Source organism: Diadema antillarum, unplaced genomic scaffold (assembly GCF_040938485.1).
Source record: "Diadema antillarum isolate AM-2024a unplaced genomic scaffold, OU_Dant_1.0 seq00000119_RagTag, whole genome shotgun sequence".
NCBI lineage: Eukaryota > Metazoa > Echinodermata > Echinoidea > Diadematoida > Diadematidae > Diadema > Diadema antillarum.
The window spans coordinates 585,450-602,656 of NW_027271200.1; the positions used below are offsets into that span (position 1 = coordinate 585,450).

Genomic DNA, 17,207 nt, shown 5'->3' on the forward strand with positions numbered 1-17,207 from the left:
AGCGTGGGGTGGGGGGATTTGCCCCATTTCCAAAATAAAAACAAAAAACTCCCCTTTTTAAAGTTTAAAAAGTGCTCTTTTCTAAGTGCCCTATTTGGCCCTTGAGCCCCCCCCCCCCCCCAAAAAAAAAAAAAAAAAAAATCGTTCCTCCTACCTTTGCTATACGAGCATTTAATTTCACTATGGTGATAGTGTGAGAAAAGCTCAGAATAATATATATGCCTGGTGACAGGACATATTATGCTCCGGCATTGATATCTTTCTGAAAATAGAATTAGCATCATGAGTCTGAGCTATTTGGCTTTTGGTTTAAGGCAGGGTGAGGATTTAGGGTTAGGTGTTATGATTTGGGTTAGGGTTTATGTATTAAGCTTCAACACTATAGCTTTTCGAGCTTGAACATAATATGTCATGGAACCAATATGCCTATACGTACTTACATTACAAAAATGATTTGTTATTTCATTTCCACCACCACCACCAAAAAAAAAAAAAAAAAAAAAAAATAGAAATACAATGAAACACTCGAATACACAGATAGGACTATAGAATGCAGTTCCCTCATACAGAACAAATATAATAGCAAAAAAAAAATACAAAAATTGACGCAGTATACTGTATCACAAGGGGCATCCGGCTGTCTAGAGACCAAGAGAACCCTTTGTATTGCATGGACCATGGTCGTGTTGGTCGGCTTGAAAGTATTACCTCGTTGAGAATAAAGTAAAATTTTGTTTGATTTTCATTTTCTTTACCACTCATAAGAGATTGCTAGCAACTTAAATTTTTGAGTTGTTTCCTTCTCTCATCTCCAACCCCCTCATCTTCTTGCTGAAAGCCAATACGTGTTTGAGCGCTTGTTGTACGTGTTTACGTGTCCACCACTAACTGCGCTGCCCGGACGCGATGTTTGTTTTTGCCCGGACAAAGATGGCGCGCGGCCTCTTCATCTCGGCACACGAGCACTGCGTACGCGCCACACGCAGTCCGTGCTCTAGTATATTATTAGTATACATCTCTATGACCTTACCTATAGCGCAGCGCCGACCACGGATACTAGTACAGTAGGCCGCTGTACCGCCCGAGCCAGCGAGTGGCCAGGCCTGTCATACTCGTACACTGTAGTCCCCGCCGGCGGCCGGCCTTGCATTAAGCATGCACCACTGCACGCAGCGCATAAGCTAACACATACCGGTACAGCGTACTGCTTGATCATGCGATCGATGCGCACATCACAGATCAGTCATCTCAGCATACGCTGAAAATATGCTGGAAAATATTCACCCACCTGGATATACAGTATATCGTCATGGAATGCCCATCTTTTTTCTTTATTTGTTCTCTGTCGAAATGTCGCGAACACAATCGGGAACGAACAGTGATCTCGAACTTATCCTGTCTCCGAAGCAATTTCTTCCAAGTAAGTACGTACAATGTACGTAGGCACTAGGCCTACTACCTAGCTAGTGCCAGTGCCGTATATTAAGAGAGTCTGGCCAACTCGGTTTTCGGCTTATGTGTTTTGAAGCCTGTGATTGGTCAAAAGTGGTCCCATGATCTACAGGCGCCATGTCGTTACCAAAGTCAATCACGCGGGCGCAAGCAGAGCTCATACGCAGTGTCCATTGTTCATCCTGCGCAGCTACGCGCTAATGTTGTCTGCCTTTGGGACATCCCCAATATCAATCACGGTGCAGTGGGGACAAAAAAAAGAAAAAAAAAGAAGCACATATATATATATATATATATATATATATATTGCCGTTGTCCACTTATTGAAGTAGAAAGTAAATATGAAAGATATTTTGATAACTAGCTGCGATAAACTAAAGATTCGTCACGCCTTAATTCCTGGACAGCATGGCGTTGCGCGAATCAGCCTGGCTCAAGTGTAATGATGCACCGCTTTCCTTTACGAAGGAAAATGGGGGCATTTCATGAAGGAACTTGTCGGATAAAATGTCCGACAAGTCAATTATATCCGACAAGTTCAGAGAAATCAGCCAATCAGACTAAAGAATTTCTCAAAACTTGTCGGATAAAAGAGACTTGTCAGATATTTTATCCGACAAGTTCCTTCGTGAAACGCCCCCCCCCCCCCGTCCGACAAAGTTGTCTGACAAATTTGCTCTCAGCCAATCAGATGCAAGGATTTCAGTGGCTTGTAACAGTTTGTCAGAAAAACATCCGACCAAGATGCTTCATGAAATGCCCCCAGAGTGCGACGGGAGAACTATATGATTTGTTTTCTTTGGATTCCTCGCGGTGTCTTTCAGACTATTCGGGTTTTTATTCACATTTGTATGTCACCGCCATAAATATAGTCGCCTGAGGCATATATTTTGGTTGTCCATCTGTCCTTCCGTCTGTCGTCCTTCATTCCATAATCAATTTTGTGGACACCGTTTGTAATGAAATTTGACATGTATGCATGTAATAAGTGAACAAAGTTTTGTTTTAGCTTATAAACTTTCTTGTAAACACGCTCAAGGTGAACGGTCAAAACAGGGAGGTGGGAAGAGAAAATCATGTACAGTATATAATGGTTAAATTCTGAGAATATTACTATTTCTTCGATATCTACAATTTCTGATGGTGAATACAGTGTACATGTATTTTCAAACGATACGTACTGCCCGACCGTGATTCTCTTGCGATTTTTTTTTTTTGGGGGGGGGGGTGGGGGGAGGGGGATAGGGGCATGGGAAGGGATAAAGGTCAAGATCCAATGTCAGGTAACATTCTACTATCTATTGTAGAAATATTACCCATGCAGCTCCTCCATACCCGGGAGATTACCCAATGCACCAACTTGAAATCAAACATTCATAGGCCCTATTTGCATGCCATCATTAATACTGCACAATGACGCGTAGGGAAGGATTTTTAACCGTGGCCCGGTGGCCCGGGGCCACCAAAAACGCACGTCGGGCCACCCAAATTTCAGAAGATTTTGGTGGCCCGAACGACCCACCAGAAAAAGTCGAATGTTTGCCTTTACTTTTGGAAATGAACAGCAGTAACAATCGGCTCCGTAAGATGCTAAAATAAATGTCAGATGTTTGTTTTTATTTTTGGAAACGAATAACGGTAATATTCGACTCCATATGATACTAAAATAAATGCCGAATGTTTGCTTATACTTTTGTTAAAACTAATGTCAGATATTTGATTTTGCGTTCGGAAATGAATAAGGTTAACGTTCGGCTTCGGAAGATGCTGAAATAAATAAAATGTCGGATATTTGCTTTGATGTTCGGAAATGAATAACAATAATACTCAACTCCGTACGATGATTAACCCTATTTTAACTGGGGGGGGGGGGGGGGGGTGTTAAATTCCCCCCTCCCTCTCTCTCGACATTTCGCGCCACGATTCGGCAACGCGCAAATATTTTGCCGAGTCGTTTCATGACTTTTTTCATTGAAGTCTCCCGCATATTTTGAGACCAAATTTGCGACGTCCGGGTACACCGTTCTGAAGTTACGCAATGTTGTGCATATGCATGTCAACCCGAAAACAGCTCAAATTCATGATTTCGTGTGCAAATCCAATGCAAATTGTGTGTGTGTGTGTGTGTGTTGTTGTTTTTTTGGGGGGGGGGTTAATTGATATAAATTAGATTATTTCGACTTTTGAACATTGAAATTAATCAATTCTAATGTATAAGCTTGAAAAAGTGCCTGCAACAGATTTTGGCAGAAAAAAAAAATTACAAAAGGTCGAAAAAGCAATAAAATACATAAGAAATTAACAAAACAATAAACAACAAAAGAAACTGATTTTGATTGCGCTATATTTTTTACAAGAAAATTGTTTGATGTGTCTTGAGGAACTCTGACACAAAAATTAGCAATCCCTCATTCTTTTTGATGGAGTTATAGGTGAAAATATGATTTCATGCAGAAATTAGCATAATTAATTGATCCAAAAATATAAAATCAATATTTTTCTATTGTATGACCATGTAATCTTGTAGTTGACATCCAGCTCTATCATCAGGCAAAATTTTGCGGCGATCGCGCGATCGGCGGCCGAGATCTGAAGGGGGGGGGGGTGGTCAAATTGACCCCCCAGCAAAAACTTGAGGGCTTTTTACACTTGTAAATTTTTGCTTAGTCCCGTACCAACGGTGGGGCTAAGGGAGGGGGGGGGGGGGCTTTAAAAAAAATGGTACGGGACTAACGATAGTCCTGGGTCAGAGAAAGTCCGGGGTTAAGAAGCACAAGTTTAAAAAGGGCTCTAGTCTCAAATAGCCCAATTAAAATAGGGTTAAATAAATGTCGGATGTTTGCTTTTACTTTTGAAAGTAAATAGCAATAACATTCGGCTCCGGAAGATGCCAAAATAAATGTCAAACGCTTGCTTTTACGTTTGGAAGTGAATAGCAGTAACATTCTGCTCCATATGATGCTAAAATAAATGTCGGATATTTGCTATTATATTTCGAAATGAGTAACAGTAACATTCAGCTGCGTTTGATGGTAAAGTAAATGTCTGATGTATGCCTTGATGTTCAAAAATTAAAAACAGTAACACTCGGCTCCGTACGATGCTAAGATAATTGATTCATTGTTTTACTTTCGGAAGTGGACAGCAGTAACATTGCCTCCGTACGATCATAGAATAAATGTCGGATGTTTGCTTTTAAATTTGGAAATGAATAACGGTTATAATCTGCTCCGTACGATGCTACTGGATAACAGATTGCTGCTTTTACATTTGGAAATGATTAAGGGTATGAATCGGCTCAGTGAGATGCTGCAATAAATAGCGGATGTTTGCTTTCACGTTGGGAAATGAATAAGGATAATATTCAGCTCCGTAAAATGCTAAAATGAATGACAGTTGTTTGCTTTTATATTTGAAAATGACTAACGGTAACATTCTGCTCCGTAAGGTGTTAAAATACTAGTAAATGTTGGATGATTGCTTTTACTATCAGAAATAAATAACGGTAACTTTCGGCTCTTTACAATACTAAAAACAAATGTCGGATGTTTACGAATGTCTGCAAATGCTCCCACTTTCTAATTTCAAACGTAAGTTTTGACCACCTGAATAGGCATCAACTTTTATAATAATCTTAAGCCTATTTGCTAAATCTGAGAACTCAGAAAAACGGTAAGATGATTGAATTTTCTATTCATTTATTTTAAACATGGGTAACTGTATCACTTCAGTACTACTTAATATTAGATTATTTTTGTATCTTAAGTAGGACCGATTTAGTTTTTCTTTTGTTTTTCTTGATTTCTTTTTTTTTCAGGCGACCAGATTTTACTTTTGGGCCACCAGAAAAAAAAAAAATCAGTTTACAACACGGCATACTGTGGCTTCTTTTTTATTTTTGTAGCGATAATTTATCATATTAGGAGGGTACCTATTCAGGAATTATGTCCTTTAGACAGCTTCCTTATGTGCTTGAGTCTATTTGAATGTGTAAAAATGATTGATTGTTGGCTTTTGTTCCACATGGATGGAATGAAAGAATGTCCCTCCCACAACCTACAACCTTTCTTTCTCTCTTTCTCAATAAAAAAGTCAAGCAACATAGTGCTGTGCGCCTTTGGGACGCCTGCGTGTATACGCTAACCCCCAAGCGCACACGCTAAAACCATAAGCGCACTGTACGCTGGGTAACGACATGGCGTTCAATTTATGAGTTGGCCAGACTCTCTTAATATACGGCACTGGCTAGTGCTACTACCACTACTAGTAAGTCGCGCGTGCACGTCTCCGCTGTGGAGTCACCCGCAAACTTCACCCACGCTGCCACGTCACGTCTCGCATGCCAGTAAGGGTCCTATTTCTGCAGATTTTTTTCATTTATTGTCGTGCGAACAACACATGGCAGCTTCGCAGCAACAACCAATAGTTGTATTAACAGCAATTTCTTAAGAATGGAGAAATTTCAAATCATAGTAAAGCTGTAATTCAAGTCGAGAAAACCGGAAGTACACGTAGAGTACAGTCAGTTGTGTGTGTAAATAGCATTAGTCACGTATCACGCGCGTACGAACGGAAGTGACTTTGCTACCGGACTATCCCATAATGCACCGTAAATGACGCTTAAATCAACATCCGGGTACTTTTTACGTCATTGGCGATAGCGAGAATTGTCTCCGCTTGTTGGACGCTTTCCTTGTTTTGTCTAGCAAAAGCTGCCTTTGAACCCCGCCGGCCCCTTGAACCCGTCCCCTTTCCACTTTCCCTCCCCCCTCGCACCCTCCCTTTCCCCGTTTTTTTTTTTTTTAAGACGGCACAGATTGGGGCATGGCGCGTGTTAAACCTATGGGAAAAACGTTGGGTTAGGGTTTTTGGTTATGGTTATGGTTAGGTTTAGGGTTGGGGTTAGGGTTAGGGTTAGGGTTAGGGTTTGATGGTTAGGGTTAGGATTAGGATTAGGGTTAGGTTTAGGGATAGGGTCCCCGATAGATTTTTAGTTTCCCCAATCTGTGCCGTCTAAAAAAAACACGCCCCCGGCCCTAAGGCCTACCTCTCACCTCAAACGCCCGCGCACAAACAACAAAAACACAACACACACACACAAATAAACAATAACACACGCCATCACACATACGCACTCACGCACACAACACACACACACACGCGACAGTGATCTTCAAACACTCCGCCAATCCCATCCTTCCCTTCACCACAAATTCGCTTCAGAACCCCCAACAAATATTACAACAGAGTACAGACAGACAAACAAACAACCATAGAAACCATCTACAACATATTGGACTCTGCATGGGCTCAGGATCGGATCTGTTGAATGGCCCTCTAAAAAGTCTTTGACTTACTGGGCGTCATCGTAGGTAATTCAGGTTAAAAAAACAAAACAAAACATAAGTAGCTAACACCATACCATAGGCCCTATTGGTCTAGACTAATCGTCAATAATTATTGTGTGGGTTTACGCCCCCCCCCCCCCCCCGGGCCCCAATCTGACACGGAACCAATCAAACAACGCTCTCTTTTATGGAAAGTCAGCATGAAATGTGATCTCGTCGAAGATCAAATTTATTCTTATCTTGATTTCTAACAGTAGCAACTGTTCTTGATATGAAATTATTCGGTAATTAAATTCATACTCTCTATCAAACCGTATGTAGGTAGAGGGGAGATCGCTCCCCCCCCCCCCCCCCCCCCCCGCAACGAGTACTAGTAGTCTACATCATTATTTTGACAAAAATATCACTGGCTCTGGACGAAGAGCGCAGATTACCATAACTGGGGAAAACCCAAGAATATAATTGCACAGGCATCCCGTTCTATAAAAATGAAAGAGAGTGCAATGCGCTCCCCAAAAGCCAGACACAAAAGATGACAAATCTAAAATGGCATCTACCGCCAACATGACGTCATCAAGATATCTTGACCAATCACATCACGGTTTACGGCAGCTGCTCTAATTAGTTATGTTGAAAAATGCAAATTTTGGTGTGGCATGTTCTCTCGGTACCCCGTAACTCCTTGACGAACATCCCGGAGCAAGTCGCGATAACATGGATTCAGCCAATCACTCAACTAATGGTACAGATTATACACAGCAATCAGAAACAGCAGAACAATCCATGGATCAGACAGAAGAAGCCAAAGGTAGTGGAAAGCCTGGGGAACAAATTTATGCCTCAAAAGACCAAGAAGATGACCGGTAAGTTGCACGATTTTCCGCACGCCCGTGGCAAACGCCAACAAGCTCAAGCTGGTAAGCATGTCTGTTGCTTATCACATGACGAGCGAGATATGCTATGCGTGATCTGTGTGAAGCATGCGTGACAAAGAGACAGGCTGACTAGCACTAGTTTTCGGGAAATTTTTCCTAGGGTTTCCTTATCAAACATGTCAATATCTGTTCATATGAATTCCCTGTGATATCTAGTTGGTTATGGACCGTATCATATCCTGATATTGCGTGTATTTGTGCTGAAAGGTTGCCAAGAAGTTTATGTGTAGTAATCTTGGATACACAGACCACGTGCGTGCGTATGGGTTTCATGTTTTTTCGTGATGTGATACCACGCTGTCGTGCACAAAGAGCCATGACGTCGATTTGTCTGTAGTGTCAGACGCCTGGTCAGACGTGTGGCAGGTCCACACATTCCTTACAGCTTGTTCAGGCAGAAGTATGTTCTGGCCTTGAAGTCATGTGAGGTGATTGAACATGTTACAGAAATGCGAGTTGTAAGTCACCGGGAGCAAAACTAGATAAATATAGAAAATGCTTAGAGAAACGCGAGGGCATTACCAAGCGTGCAGATACTGAATAGTAGTGTGTGTTGTGTGTGTGTAAAATACAGTAGGGTTCCTGCTGTATGAACATGAATTTACATGTTGTAAGGCCTACATGAAATTATGCGTGTAAGTCAGTTGCTCCCTTTAAAGAAGAATTGTAAAAAAATGCAGACCTGCAAATTCAATAGTCTTTCCCGATTGCGGCATATTGAACCAAGAAAAAATATCATCTGCTTGTCTTTTCCTGTGCTACCTTACCATAATCTAGTCTAGTGACTTTGTGATCCCAAGGTTCCATGTCTTTCGTACAGCAGATAGTTTCAGTGTTGCTGAGAAATACAAACTAGTGACATGACATTATTTTTGTTTTTGTTTTTGTTTGTTGAAGCACTAAAGATCATGAGAGCTTACATTTGGTGATTTTTTTTTTTTTGGCAATGTATACAGTCACATGTGTGCATCTTTATCATTCAGCTGCATGTGTGACTGTATCTGCAGCCATTGTAACATATGCAAGGTACATCATACACTAGACAGAAAGATCCGTCTGTCCGGAGGACTCTTTTATATTTTGCCATTAACGCTGTCCTCCGTAGACAGACGGAAGGTATCAGTACCCATTGCTGTGTGGATGTTCTTAACCACTGTCTCTATGGAAAATTGGGTGAGCTACCTCACCCTTCTCGATTGCGTCTAATTCACAGCCCTAGGTCGGCAAATTTAAGCTTGTATGGTGAAATTAGCTTTTTAAGAATACATTGCACTCACCAGATTAATGAATAATCCAACATTTTAGTAGAATTTTCAACGTAAAACACAGCCTGTCGCGTCGTCACGTTCAAACAGCAGAAACATACACTGTGAATCTATTAGCCAATCACATGCGAGGTAGTTTCTACGTGTTTGTTGTACTAAAACACGTACCTCGCATGTGATTGGCTTACAGATTCAAAATGGCGACCTACTGCTTGCGAACGGCGATGTTGCGATATCGATAAAATTTCTGCATTATAACCGAGTTTATGTGAGTATTTTGATTGCACAATGTGAGAAATTTATCCCAAATATTGCTGCATAATGTGTCATGTCATGTCAAACTTCTTTGAATGTAAAAAAGCTGTCTGAAATTTGGTTTATCGTAACGTTTGATCTGTGCGCGACTGCTCCACACAGGAGCCGCAATCATTGACTTCGGTCTGTATACAGAGGGGATCCGTGAAGCCAGACGCAGTCTCCACGGAACATTCCCCGACGGACAGATACAGACCGATCTTTCGGTCAATATACTACCATCATGAGGAAGATAAACTCATTTTATTTACATTCCAGAAAACTTTAATTTGTTATATTGGTTACCACTTCATTCTCATCGTCTATTCTAGCTTTTCTAGTCTTGTCAGAAATGTTAGTCTATTTCAGCGTCTGTATTTACATGTATACGTGCAGTTTTTCTTGAGTTCCTTCCTGTCCCTAGTTGGTTCATGATTCATGGCCAGAGGCTAGAGTGCATACTATGTAGTTCATGTAGGGAGGTGGTCTCTCTTCCACCTCCCTGGTTTTATGTTAAAGGACAAGTTCACCTTCATATACGTGTGGATTGAGTGAATGCAGCAATATCAGTAAAACACATCAGTGAAAGTTTGGGGAAAATTGGAAAATCTGTTCATAAGTTATGAATTTTTAAAGTATCTGCCCAGTTACTGCTGGATGAGAAGACTACTACAGTGTATGATGTCATATGCGTACAACAACAAAGAAAATAAAAAGAGAATTTCACAAAATTTTACTTTTTAAAGAAAGTGTACATTTTCTCAACTTGTCACGGACATATGTTAAGGGTAATATTATTCCCCTTGCCTTCTGAAAGAGGGAAATCAAACATACCTTTTATTAAGTGAGGAAAGTGAAAATATGTTGATATTCTTTATATTTTCTCTATATCGTTGTACTCATGTGACATCACAAGCTATAGTAGTCTTCTCATCCAGCCTTCCAGTGAGCAGAAACTTCAGAAGTTCGTAACTCTAGAACGGATTGTCTGATTTTCCTCAAACTTTCACTGATGTGTTTTACTAATATTGCTGCATTCACTCAACCCACATGTCTATGAAGGTGAACTTGTCCTTTAAGTACTGTATACGCCATATATTTAGCGAGTCTAATTTTTGCGAATCGGGACTTCTGACGTTTTCATGAGTGGATGAATTCACACTCGTGGAGTACTGTACTGGACAGAGAAATGTGCATCACATTCATATCGGGATCAGAGTAATTATTTTCGTGTGTCTTTAATTTCGCTTATAGCGCCTGACTCGCGAAATATTCAGCATATACATGTACAGTATACAGAGGCCTTTTGCTGTTCAGAAATTGTGACAGGGCTGTACCAGTCGTGATCCGAAACATCACCCTATTCAGATCGACAACACAAATTTTGAATTCATGTTACTCAGACACATATATTTTCTGTCTTGATCAATTTAGCTACTGTTTGGTGTTATCGATATTGACGTATACAAAATATATATAGAGTTCAAGAGCAATGAGGTTATTTTGCTTTATGATGGTAGTGTGTGATCTTGCGTACAACACTGTATTGATCGATGTGGCTATCTATATACATTACACCATTTGGAGCCATTCATACAGTCCTGCACACATCTGTGGTTGTATCCAGCCACTCAAGCCATGGACATGTGGTGTCCCTTTTTCAGGTACGGTCAGTACATAATAGACAGGCGTGTGTTTTCTTTTTGCATTATTGTAGAAGAAGCAGTGTGTCAGTTTAGTCACTTGCAGAACATGACAAGCATCGATCTCAAGATGTTTGCTATTATCCAGGGTGTACCTGTACATGTAATACACCATTGTAATCGCAATGTATTATGTCATAGATTGTATATCAACTTTATAGGCTTTCAAGAAGGTATAAGAATGACAGGAAATTGCTTTGTGGAGAATGTAGAAGCCACACAGATTTTTTTTTTTTGTTTTATTTTTGTTTTTGCTGTTGCTCTGTGAGTAAGATATGCTCAATCATTATTGTTATTAACACCAAATGAAAAAGAAGAAACTAGTGTGGCATTTGAACTTGCATCACCTATTTGTAACTTCTTACTGAGTAGCAGCACTACTACTGCTGAGCTAAAGCCAGTTCATGCAGTGGCACTTTTTTTAAACAAATACTGTACATGTACCCAATGCCTTACTCACACTTCTGTTTCATTCTCTTTTGGTTCTATTCATAATTCATCAGCCTCCAGTAATACAGATCAAGCATTCAATCTTATTTATGGACCGTAACAGCAAAAAAACCCCACAACAACAACAAACAAACAAAAAACACACACACAAACACAAAAACAAAAGACAAAAACAAAATCTCATTCAACCCCTTTCATTTCTCAAAGATGTTATGAAGTCAAAGAATGAAATATATATATATATATATATATATATATTATTCATATTTCATCGCTTTTGTATTTTTCATCATTTCAGTGGATTAAGAGGACACATTTTAAATTTTTTTTTTACATGCAGAAAAGTCATAAAACAACATTAACATTTCTATTTGCCAATATCGTTCACATCAAAAGGAATGTCCCACTGTCTGATATGACACAACATACACACTTGTATACAGTATTTTACATGGAGCCGTGAAGTGACAGCACTGTTTTGGAACATACTTGTGGACATGTTATTGGACGGCAATTATCCAGAAATACTTCTGAAATGGCTGAGATACCCAAAAGAGAACAATCCTAATAAAAAGTGGGACCCACCTTTTATTACGATCGCTCTGTTTTACTTTGTGTTCGGATGTCTCAGCCATTCCAAAACTGATTTTCATCAAATAAACTTTGAATTCCTCAAAGAATGGCATGCTCTGTACTCTTTCACAAGTGGTTTCTTGATATCTCACAAAAAGTCAAAAGCCCATTCCTCATCTCCACCAAGACTGTACCATCCCTTTAACATTTATTATACTGATTCAAATTTTACATTGGTTGTTTCTATCCCGAAGTCACATTTAAGAACTATCTTGAAGCACTAAACCTGGGTTTTTGTTTCTTCTGCAAATGGTAAATTACGCTTCTAACAACACACAATGACTGTTACCTTAATGCATTGTGTTTGTCATGCAAGTGTCTTGATGTACATTCAGTAACGTGCAGTCATGTACATGGTAGGTTAGTTATGCAGCGTTTTTGTTTTTTTATTTTTTCAAGCTCTTTTCAGATCCAAACTGTATGATAACATAACCTGGAAGGCGTACATGTACGCCAGTCAGGTAGAGCTTGAATGCTGTGGTTTATGAGGTTTAGCGTACATGTTGTAAGATGAATTTAGTTGATTTGTAGAACATTGTGAAGCTGAGAAGATCTCATTTTAATCAAGACAGCATTATTTGGTACTACAATAAATGTCATTGTACTTCAGTACCGGTAACTTCATTTTTAATTTGAATGATGATAATCTTTGTTAGTGTGTCTCTGTATGTGTCATTCAAAGTATCTTGAAGACATCAGTTCATGCTATTTCAAACAAAATCTGCACTTGATACCACAAGCAGAATGGAGAATGCAGAGAATGAATATCTCGTCGGGTGCCCGTGCATTGGCCGCTAACGCAATACAATTTGTATTGCATTAGCGGCCAATGCACGGGCACCCGACGATCTGCTGATGGACACATTTTTTCATTGCATTTTTCTTTTTGTACACATTATATTAGTTACCGCAATTTTTTTCAACAATGCCAACCACATTCATGGCAAATATGTAAAGTTATCTATCCTGATCCAGCATAGCAGATGGCAGTAGCTGTGGCCAACATGTATGAAGCTAACATACACGCTGTTCACTAACCCATTGAAAACTACATGTAGATCCGCGTATACTGTAAACACCACATATTTAGCGAGTCTAAATTTGTGCGAATCGGGACTTCCCAGCCATTTCGTGAGTGGTTAAATTCGCGATCATGGAGTACTGTACTGAATGGAGAAATGTACAGTGTATACAATGTACGTGTGCATCACATATCGGGATCAGTGTCACTATTTTCGTGTGACTTTGGGGGTATACAGTATTTAGGCAGGTGTCTCTGGGAAATGCGTATTATAGCAAAACCAGTTTGTCCTCAACAGATTAACAGGGTATTATAGTCTGGTATAGACCACTCAAATCAGAGCAGATGCAACGTTGTCGCTTGATATTAAAATCACATGCAAGAGTGCTTAGTTCGAAAACCAAATTCTGCTGTAGTCTTAGCTGTATGCGGTAACATATATTTAAAGAAAGATTCGTACTGTACATATTTCACACAGATTTATTAATGCAGTGTGTGTATCGTGTGTGTAGTGTATACATTGTATGTATAGTTTATTGTATTCAAGCCATTGTGTGCCGAGTATCACATAAGGTTTTTACACAATGGTTTCAGAACTACCCAGCAAAATGTCTGGATTTAGAAAAAAAAAAAGATTTTTTATTTTTTTTTATTTTTTAAAGCATGCTCTGGAAGTGAGAGATGTACACACTATTGAAGTTTGTTTTGTGAGTGTATATGTGTGTGTGTGTGTGTGTGTGTGTGTTTGATTGTGTTTGTGTTTCCTTGGCAAACAATATCCCAGGTGGCAATGACACAAGGAAAAAGAAAGTCACCACAAGTTTATGAATTATACTGATTTAATGCATAGTGACATAAGATTAACTTGATTAAAGCTTGAAGAAATGAGAGAACTCTGTGTAACAGATAAACCTTTTTTTTTTTTTTTGGTCTTTTTAAATTTTTTTCCTTGGTGGCCTGTTTGGGCCACTGAACCTTTGAATCTGAAATTTTGGTAGCCTGAAATAAGAGGAAATATAAGAATTCATTTTGAATTTAAGCCACCTGTTAGGGCCACCAAGGGATAGCATTTTTGGAGATTTGATGGCCCTTTAAATTTTTAGTGGCTCCGTGCCACTGCTGATGTCAGAGCCCTGGCGATGTACAGTGTGTCCTGGCAGTTGAGGAACACAGTAGTACTTTCTTACGTGTATACTGATGCAACATACATGTATATGAATACTGGCAATGTTAATTTTGAATAAAAATTCCTTGACTCATTCTTGACTTCTGAAATACATGTTTGAAATGTTGTGCAGCTTTTTACATGAAGCTGTTAACAAAAAAGGATGTAGGAAGAAACCAATACTGGCAAAAACATAACCAGCCTGATGGAGGTACTGTAAAAGTGGTAATTTTTGTGCATTTTGCGCAACCAGAAACTAGCATGAAAATAAAAGGGCGTGAATATTTTTGCTTGCTATATGTTCCAGTAGTTGATGTCTTGATTATGCGGAATTAAAAACACGCGAAACTCCTCTTACCTGGCCACAAAAAATTAGTCGCGCGAAAATATCCACTTTTTCAGTAACTTTTCCTTTATTGAGCTGTTACAATATTGCTTTGAGGCTGTGAAAATTGTCAGAGGATGTCCTCTTGAAAATTTGTGGATTAATATGCACATCTACATGCAGATCACCTTCCAAAAATATCAAGTTGCTCCTTGGTCCATCCCTGACCACCCCATTTTTTTTTTTTTTTTTTTTTTTTGTATATGTATTAGATCTACAAGTTTTTGCAGAAAGTATAACAGACAATCAGAAAATGAATCAGCACATGCTAGCAAAAATGTAAGCTCCTTGGTAGAGATCAAGTGAAAGGGTGAATAGGTGCCTTGCTAATATGGTTCATAGCTCAATTTATAAACCCTGTTCTGTAAGTTGTCAAGTACAGAATAAGACCTTGACCACAGTAGAGTATTCTCTCTGTAATTTTGTATTGATATGAGAATGTTTCTTTAGCACAAAGAGATTTGCATGTCTTGATGAAGTTTTTTTTTTTTTTTTTTTTTTTGGTATGTGTGTGAGTTACCCTGACCATTTGAATCTGTGAGCTTTGGCCAAACTGACATGAGTTTGTATGTAATTTTATTTATTGCAGAAAATTGTTCGTCGGAGGCCTTGCATGGGACACAACAAATGGTAAGCAGATTGAAAGTTCTGTCCAGTGTATATGTGGTATTGAAGAAATTTTGCACACATGGTGAATGTATTGTAAAGTTGTGCATTGCCGTGATAACAATACATTTTGGCCTCCAAATCAGAAAAGAGCCTTGCAGATTGAATTCCGTAGAGTTTCATAAGAAATTTTGCACTTTTGGTGATTGTAATTGTGATGTAAAGTTGTTCAAGACATATTTTTCAAGAGGAGCAGAGATACTCTGGCTTTTGGAGTACATTATGACCCCCAATTAGTAAAAAAAAACAAAAAAAGCTGATGGATATTGTTCAGTTTTTAAATGGTTCAGAGGAAATTAGGCACACATGTGATGTCTATATATCAATATTGTAACAATTATTTACAAAAAAATATTTACAGAAAAACTGTTTGTTAGTCTCTGGAGTCTGCCAGTACAGAAGTGCTAGGTGGGGATAATAATTGACTTCAGTGATATTTCTTGTAATTGTGAACTGCACATAAAAGCAAATAGCAGACGGCTCTTTGTTTTTGCCACATTGGAATGAAATTCATTGGGCACTAAGGGTGTGTTTATGCTCAATTTGTGAAGGCAGAATCAGCGTTTTGAAACGCTGATTCAAAACGCTGATTCAAAACGCCGTTCACGGGAGCACTGTTTATGCTCACTTTCTTCCAGCCTTGGAATGAGCATTTGCTATTGCTTCGCTGACCTCAGCAGAGGCAGGTCAAATTGGGGGGCGCACTGCGATCGGTGGCCTGGCCTGGGAGAGCAGCTGGGAAAGACATGCGTATGCACAGTACATGGGCAAACTGCACAGGCCAGGGTAGCTGGCTGGCCGGGCGGCGCGCGCTTTTTCACGTGAACCAGAAAGGCATTTAGATGACTTCACTCTGAACGCGTTTAGAAACGCTGTTGCGTCTATGCTTCCCCGTCCAACGTGATTAGTCAGAAACGCAGATCGTAAACGCACTTTTTGTGCGTTTTGGATTGGCGTTTTTAATAAGCGTTTCTATCGAAGTGAGCGTGAACGCAACAGCGTTTTGCATTAATCACGATTCAAAACGCTGATTCTGGCCCGAAAAAGGGAAGCATAAACACAGCCTAGGAGCGATCTGCTCTTAATGACATACTGTAAAAGTGGTTTCTTTCGCGGTGGTTTTATTTTTGCGCTTTGAGGTTGAACCGCGAATTTAACGTCACGCGAAAATATTTTGAACTCATGGCTTGTTACAACGCTATCATTACCGACCGCGAATTTAAACACATGCGAAAAAGTCGGCACTGATGGAAACCGCGAAAGTTTCTGTACGCGAAAGAAACCACTTTAACAGTAGTGAACACTTCCTTTCAGATTATGCGTATCTCAGCCCAGTGGTTTCAAGCAACATCACAATGCAAATTGCTGGGGAATAAATCGTTTCACAGGTCCATGCGATTGTTTAAGTGATACTGTATTCTACAAACTGCTTTAAACTGTACTTGTATCTTTTTCTCATAAAAAGATGAAAATGAATTTAGTATGGGCTATGGAAATTTTGCCTTAATTTTTTTTTCTCAATATGTAAATGTAGACAAAAGATTATTTTGGAGTTTCTTTGCATTTTCTGTATCACAGACAGCCTGAAGAAGTACTTCTCAGCATTTGGAGATGTTGTGGATTGCGACATAAAGAAAGACCCGATGACCCAAAAGCCACGCGGCTTTGGGTTCGTACTGTTCTCAAGCAAAGACTCTGTCTCAAAAGTAAGTGCTTTACTGCTGATGTATGCATTATACACATTTGTACATTGTATGCTGCTATGGGGCATTTTGTTAGCCTTGGGGAGGACACAAGCCAAGAAACATTCAAGTGAGCACATCCCTGCTCCCTACCAGCTACCAGCGACAAGAGCACAACACTATATGGGGGTATGTCCTGATGTGGTAC

General features: G+C 39.6%; 1 protein-coding gene across 2 annotated transcripts in view; it reads left to right on the forward strand.

Moving 5' to 3' along the window:
• Positions 1 to 7,477: 7,477 nt before the first annotated feature.
• Positions 7,478 to 17,207, forward strand: part of LOC139727114 (heterogeneous nuclear ribonucleoprotein A/B-like) — a 36,596-nt gene continuing 26,866 nt past the window's right edge. For both annotated transcript variants that reach the window (XM_071638091.1, XM_071638092.1), the window contains exons 1-3: positions 7,478 to 7,663; positions 15,241 to 15,281; positions 16,896 to 17,023. In XM_071638091.1, the coding sequence (XP_071494192.1) occupies positions 7,515 to 7,663; positions 15,241 to 15,281; positions 16,896 to 17,023 (318 nt within the window). In that variant the 5' untranslated portion in view covers positions 7,478 to 7,514. The remainder of the gene's footprint in view (positions 7,664 to 15,240; positions 15,282 to 16,895; positions 17,024 to 17,207) is intronic.